Here is a 7,083-nt window from a genome sequence, read left to right as displayed (position 1 = left end):
TGAGAAAAAGCTCATTGCAATATGTTGGGCCTTGGCATATGCCTATCGCACACTGCTAGGTACTGTAGAGCAGCAGATAAAGGCAGAGGGGCGGGAAGATAAATCAGCTGACACCCCAGTCACTCAGGCTGCAGCCAAACCAGACAGCGAGCCTAAGCCATTGACAGTGGCTCTTGTCGTGAGGAAAAAGCACACAACCAAAACCGATTGCACAGTGAAAGATGATGATGATGCAGGGCAAGGAACCTCAAAGCCACCAACTGACTCAGGCACAGAAACCATTAGTGAGTTCATGTCCATAAAAGACCTTCGTAGCCTAAGAAAGGACTACACCCCGACGGTATGATGAATCCGTAATAAGTTGGATGGCCCATAGGTGATGATGTGATGCTGGACGGTGCTGAAGCGAGGCATTTGGGATCCCTGTCATGTGATCCATCTATCAACCAAGCCATGATAAGGAGGGCTGAGTCTGTCAGTCTCTAGACATGGGTCTTGAGTGGCCCGAGGGATAGATATCTGTGTGGAGATGATTTCTACATGCAGCAATCGCACTGGAAGAGCATAGAACAAGGGATCCAGCGCCTGAGAGAACCAGCGGTGGTAGAGATTGTCTACACACATGACCCAGGATTGAGGAGTCCAGACAGGGTCAGTGTTGACCCAGTGACGTGACAAAAACTCATACGACTTGGGCCACAAGAATATGCCTCTGCTTTAGCAATAATGAAACTGGATGACAGTGGGAAATGGCAGTGAAGCTCCGAGCATATGTAGATGCCGTGCATGGCCCAACACATGGAAGAATCGCAGTGGTGGAAACATGTCTGCAGAAAGTGGAAGATAAGATGGAGAAGAATCACCAGGAACACAAGAAGGAGATTAAAAAGGGCCTTCTCCAAATCTCGGCGTTACAGGCCAGAGATTCGGCTACCAAACGCAGACATTCCCCAGAGAGAGAGAGAGAAGGTACATCCCACAAAGTGAGCTGTGGTATTTCCTGTATGATAGTGGGGAAAACATGAGGAGGTGGGATAGACAACCCATGTCTGCTCTGGCAGCACGAGTGCGTGAACTGAAGGAGCGCAAGACTCAGAAAGGAAGTTCCACCAAAAAGGAAGTAGCTCCAGTTGCCTGGAGCCAAACTGCCAGAAATCATGGAAGAGAAGATGACATGTCCAATCCCCTTGAAGGAACCTCTAAGATGCATGCCCAGGGAAAGAAGGATAACCAGGCCTAGAGGGGCCCTGCCTCTAGCCAGGTAGAGGCCGGGGAAAACCGTGTTTTTGGGCTCTGTGGATTTGTTGGCCTGGCACATCAGAACCACAAAAATATGCCTTGGTTGACACTGGTGCGCAATGTACAACAATCCCATTGCAACATGTGGGGGTAGAGTCTGTTTCTGTTGCTGGTGTAACAGGTGGATCACAAGATTTGACCCTGGTGGAAGCTGAGGTGAGCCTGACTAGAAATGAGTGGAAGAAATCTCCCATTGTGACTGGTCCAGAGGCCCCGTGCATTTTGAGCATAGACTTCCTCCGAAGTGGGTATTTCAGAGACCCAAAGGGACTCAGGTGGGCTTTTGGAATAGCTGCTGTGGAGACAGAGGGCATTAAGCAAATGAACACCTTGCCTGGACTATCAGAGAGCCCATCTGCAGTAGGCCTTCTGAAGGGGGAAGAACAACGAGTACCAATTGCTACCTCGACAGTGCATCGCCGACAGTACCGGACAACTCGAGATGCTGTGATTCCCATCCACAAGATGATCCATGAGTTGGAGAGCCAAGGGGTGGTCAGCAAAACCCACTCACCCTTCAACAGCCCCATCTGGCCTGTGCGCAAGTCTGACAGGGAATGGAGATTGACTGTGGACTATTGTGCCTTGAATGAAGTGACTCCACCATTGAGCACTGCTGTACTGGACATGTTGGAGCTCCAGTACGAGCTGGAATCTAAAGCAGCGAAGTGGTACGCCTCTATTGACATTGCTAATGCATTTTTCTCCATTCCTCTGGCAGCAGAGTGCAGGCCTCAGTTTGCCTTCACCTGGAGGGGTGTGCAGTACACCTGGAACCGACTGCCCTAGGGGTGGAAGCACAGTCCCACCATCTGCCATGGACTGATCCAGGCTGCACTGGAAAAGGGTGAGGCCCCAGAACATCTGCAGTACATCAACGACATCATTGTGTGGAGGAACACAGCAGCAGAAGTGGTTGACAAGGGAGAGAAAATCATCCAGATTCTCCTGCAAGCTGGTTTTGCCATCAAAAAGAACAAAGTCAAGGGACCTGCCCGAGAGATCCAATTCCTGGGGGTGAAGTGGCAAGACAGATGACATCAGATTCCCACTGATGTCATCAATTAAATCACCATGATGTCTCCACCAACCAACAAAAAGGAAACACAAGCTTTCCTAGGCGCCACAGGCTTTTGGAGGATGCGCATTCCTGAATAGAGTCTAACTGTGATCCCTCTCTACCTGGTTACCCGTAAGAAAAATGATTTCCACTGGGGCCTTGAACAGAAGCAAGCCTTTGCCCAGACCAAGCAGGAGATTGCTCATGCCCTTGGCCCAGTCAGGACAGGACCAGAAATGAAAAATGTGCTCTACTCTGCAGCCAGGAACAATGGTCTGTCCTGGAGCCTCTGGCAAAAGGTGCCTGGGGAGACTTGGGGTCAGCCACTGGGATTCTGGAGTCGAAGCTACAGAGGGTCTGAAGCCAACTACACTCCAACAGGAAAGGAAATCCTGGAAGCCTGTGAAGGAATCCAAGCCGCCCTGGTGGTCACTGGCACTGAAGCACAACTCCTCCTGCCACCCCAACTACCAGTGCTGGGGTGGATGTTCAAAGGAAAGGTTCCCTCTACCCACCATGCCACCGATGCCACATGGAGCAAGTGGATTGCCCTCATAAGACAATACGCCCGTATTGGAAACCCGAATCGCCCTGGGATCTTAGAAATAATCACAAATTGGCCTGAAGGTGAAAGCTTTGGTCTCACTGATGAAGGCGAGCAAGAACAAGTGACACGTGCTGAGGAAGCTCCACCATAAAACCAACTGCCAGTGGAAGAAACACGCTACGCTCTTTTCACTGACAGTTCCTGTCGCATCACTGGAAATGGAAAGCAGCCGTATGGAGCCCCACACAACAGGTTGAAGAAGCCACTGAGGGAGAAGGTGGATTGAGCCTACTTGCCGAACTCAAAGCCATCCAGTTGGCTCTAGACATTGCTGAAAGAGAAGTGGCCAAAGCTCTACCTTTACACCGATTCGTGGATGGTAGCCAATGCTCTGTGGGGATGGCTGGAAAGGTGGAAAAAGGCCAATTGGCAGCATAGGGGAAAATCAATCTGGGCTGCTGAGGAGTGGAAAGATATTGCCACTCGGGTAGAGAAGCTACCCGTAAGAGTCCGCCAAGAGTAGGGCTGATGAGGAACACTGAAAAAACGAACAGGTAGATCAGGCTGCGAAGATAGAGGTGTCAAAGATAGATTTGGATTGGCAGCACAAGGGAGAGCTGTTCCTAGCTCGATGGGCCCATGATGCCTCAGGCCATCAGGGCAGAGATGCCAACTATAAGTGGGCACGATATCAAGGGGTGGATCTAACCATGGACAGTATCTCCCAGGTTATCCATGACTGTGAGACATGTGCTGCGATCAAGCAGGCCAAGCGGGTGAAGCCTCTGTGGTATGGTGGGCAGTGGTCCAAATACAAGTACGGGGAGGCCTGGCAGATTGATTACATCACACTGCCTCAAACGCCAAGGCAAGCGCTATGTGCTCACAATGGTAGAAGCCACCACTGGATGGCTGGAGACCTACCCTGTGCCTCACGCTACTGCCCGGAACACCATCCTGGGCCTGGAAAAGCAAGTCCTTTGGAGGCATGGCACCCCTGAGAGAATCGAGGCTGACAATGGGACTCATTTCAAGAGCAGCCTTATAAACACCTGGGCTAGAGAACATGGCATTGAGTGGGTGTACCACATCCCTTACCATGCACCAGCAGCTGGGAAAGTGGAACAGTGCAATGGCCTGCTCAAAACCACCTTGAAGGCACTGGGTGGGGGAACTTTCAAAAACTGGGAGATACATTTAGCTAAGGCCACATGGTTGGTGAATGCCCAACCGAGCAGGGCCTGCCCAATCCAAACCCCTGCATATAGTAGATGGAGACAAAGGCCCAGTAGTGCATATCAGGGGACTCTTGGGAAAATCTGTTTGGATTACTTCTGCATCGAGTAAAGACAAACCCATCCATGGGGTTATCTTCGCTCAGGGGCAAAGTTGCACATGGTGGATAACGCAGAAGGATGGAGAGACACGTGTACCGCAGGGAGATTTGATGTTGGGCGAGAACTGCTTGTAATGTTTGAATGTCTGTATGTTTGTCGAATGTCACTGCCACTGTTTGAACACAGCTGTATATATATGTATAATGTGCATGTTTAGAGTCGAAATGTATTACTTTGGACATTGAGCAGATGGTATGGAATAATGGGTGGAATGTCCTGGGGTGATGTTATGAAGCCACTTTATTCCTTAACCATCTCCTTAAAGCCCAAGGACGCTGCTTCTTTAAGATGGACCCGGGGGGCAAGAGCTACGGGACTCAGGTATGGGGCGGTTGAATGGTTCCGCCCAACGGCTCGGGGGCTTCAGGGTCTCAGCGGGGCTGAGGAGGGAGTGTGCTGGGAGTGCAGTGCTGTTCTTTGGGTTTCTTTTGAGTTCTGGCTAGCTGGATAAAAGTTTGGTTGGTTTTTCTTCTTTTTCCCTTCCTTTGCCTCACTGCCTCCCTTTCCTCCTCGTCGGTCCAGGGAGCCTGTGGGGGTGGTCCCGGTGGGGACGTGGGGTGGCCCCAGCTGATCCAAGCCCGAGTGTCTGTTCCCTCTCTGGGAACTTGTTGTATTTTGAGGGGGTTTTTTTATCCCGTTCTACCCTGTTTTGTTTGTGTGCTAATAAACAGTTTGGGGTTTTTCCCCCCACTTTCACTTCTTGTGACCCATTTGTCTCATTGACGGGGGAAGAGGGGAGGCCCTTTTCCCTTTGGAGGAGACACTCAATCCAGAGTCTTTCCTCCTGAAGTTTTGTCTCCAAAACCGAGATAGAAGGAAACTATTTAGGTTGAAAAAGATCTCCAAGATCATCCAGGATTGCTGGATGCCACCAGAAGAAACAACTGGACAGAGCAGGTGAGAATTTTTGGGCCGTAAACTCAACAAATCAGCTCTTCCCAATGAATTTCCGATTTCAGTCAGAGTCCCAATGGATGTTCCAGCCCCTGCATTCACCCAGGTGCCTACGGGGATCCAGGAGGACGTGGAGAGCACCAGCCAGGGCTCTTCCCAAACTGGATCACGGGAAATGTGGGTCACCAGGGCTCTGCCAAACATCGGTCCTCCACTGGGGGATGAAGTTGGAGTAGAGGATGAAGCTCTTCCTGCACTCGGGGCACTCGCAGGGCTTCCCTTACCGGTGTCTCCGTTGGTGTCTGGTCAAGTGAGAGCTCCTGGAGAAGCTCTTCCCACACTGGGGACACTCGTAGGGCCTCTCCCCAGTGTGGATGCACCGCTGCCTGACGAGGGTGGAGTTGTACCTGAAGCCCTTCCTGCAGTTGGGGCAGCGGAAGGGCCTCTCCTCTGTGTGAATCCGCTGGTGCAGGAGGAGATGGGAGCTGGTCTGAAACCTCTTCCCACACTCGGAACACTCGTAGGGCCTCTCTCCTGTGTGGATGCGTTGGTGGCGGATCAGGTGGGAGCTCTGGCTGAAGCTCTTCCAGTATTCCCCACACTTGTAGGGCTTCTCCCCAGTGTGAAGTTGCTCATGGATCACCAGGTCTAAGCTACGGCTCAATCTCTGGCCGCCTTCCCGGCACAGGGTTGGTCTTTCCTCCTCAGAGTACCCTGGGCTGCGTTTGCAGCCCCTCCACCTGCGGCATCTCCACAGAATTTCCTCCCCGTTGGATTCCTGCACCATGGAGCTGCTCAAAATGGCCTCTTCCACCAGGTTCTCCTGTGGGGATTTGTCCTCCCTGGGCTCCGTCCTCAGCTCCTTGTCTGGGGAGGAAGGACAAGGAGAGGATGGGATTTGTCTCCGTGCCACAGGGAAGGGCAAGGAGATCCCCCATGTCCGTCCCTGGCAGGACGGCGTCGGCAGCGGGGTTGTCCTGCAGCCGGGGGCGATGCTGGGCTGGGAGATGGAGCAGGAGAGAGGGGGAAAGGGGCAGTGACTTCCTCCTCACCTGCCTGAGTGTCCCGGGGCATCTTCATCTTCCTCACAGCCTCCTCCTCCATCTGGCCAAGGCTTGGGAAAGGGAAATCGTGGTCGGGGGAGAAACAAGGGATGAGCACGTTGGCTTTGGAGATGCGTCTTTCCAAGTCCATCTCTAGAAGCCACCAGGCATCGTGTGTCCATAAAAACCTGCTCTGAAAAAGCCTCCCAGGAGTCCCTGTCTCTGGTGCCCCCCTTTTGGTGTTCGGGGTTCCCCCCATCCCAGCTGCTGGGGGTCACGCTTGTATTGGGGGTCCCCCTCTCTACTTGGTCCCCACCCTCCCCAGGCTGCTGGGAGTCCCAGGAATCCAAAAAGCTCCCCCCTCTTCCGTCTCCCCACTTAGGAATGCTGGGGGTGATGGGCTCCAAGGAGTCCCCCCTGCCCCTCTCCAGGCTGTTGAGGGTCCTCTCCCATCCCTCCTCCTCCTCCTCCCTAATCCCACCTCCTTCTGCTTCCATCCCTTCTCTCTCTCCTTCTTCATCCCTCCTCTCCCATCCCTCCTCCTCCTCCACCCAGCACCAGCCACACCCTGGGTCCCCCGTTCCCAAGCCCCTCGCAGCCCGTGGGAGCAGTGGGGATGGAGCCGGGACAGGTCGGGATGGGCAGCGCGGGGCTCTCGGCTGCTCCCACCTGCTGGGGGCGGGGGAACCCAGCCCGGGGAAAAGGAGAGGGAAACATTGGGGGCTGCAGATCCAAACTGGGCCTTGCTGGGGACCCTGGCTGGGGACTTGCAGCCCTTGGGGCTCCTCTCGGGAGCCTCGAGAGCCGGGAGGGGGGAACGCAGAGAGGGCTGGGGGTGACTGG

The 7,083-nt window shown here is 53.4% G+C and overlaps 1 protein-coding gene across 1 annotated transcript; it reads right to left on the bottom strand.

Annotated features, from left to right (window-relative positions):
- Positions 1–5,094: 5,094 nt before the first annotated feature.
- On the bottom strand, positions 5,095–6,697 carry LOC121660514 (zinc finger protein 3-like). Its single transcript, XM_042019885.1, has 2 exons — positions 6,250–6,697; positions 5,095–6,064 (listed from the first exon to the last, which is right to left on the bottom strand). Exons 1-2 carry the CDS (start codon positions 6,497–6,499, stop codon positions 5,478–5,480), a joined length of 837 nt encoding a protein of 278 aa, XP_041875819.1. The 5' UTR covers positions 6,500–6,697; the 3' UTR covers positions 5,095–5,477.
- Between the last annotated feature and the right edge of the window lie 386 nt (positions 6,698–7,083).

This window comes from Corvus kubaryi, unplaced genomic scaffold (assembly GCF_017639235.1).
Source record: "Corvus kubaryi isolate FWS band 111438036 unplaced genomic scaffold, C.kubaryi_AGA036_p1.0 36362, whole genome shotgun sequence".
In the NCBI taxonomy this organism is placed as follows: domain Eukaryota; kingdom Metazoa; phylum Chordata; class Aves; order Passeriformes; family Corvidae; genus Corvus; species Corvus kubaryi.
Note: the sequence above shows the minus strand (reverse complement) of the source record. Positions and strands in the feature narration are given on the sequence as shown.

What these genes read in the sequence shown, in the direction of transcription:
- LOC121660514 (XM_042019885.1), bottom strand. Translation starts at nt 6,499, where the DNA reads ATGGGGGGAACCCCGAACACCAAAAGGGGGGCACCAGAGACAGGGACT. An exon ending in GCCCCGGGACACTCAGGCAG is followed by an intron (nt 6,065 to 6,249) that starts GTGAGGAGGAAG and finishes CTTCCTCCCCAG; the next exon opens with ACAAGGAGCTGAGGACGGAG.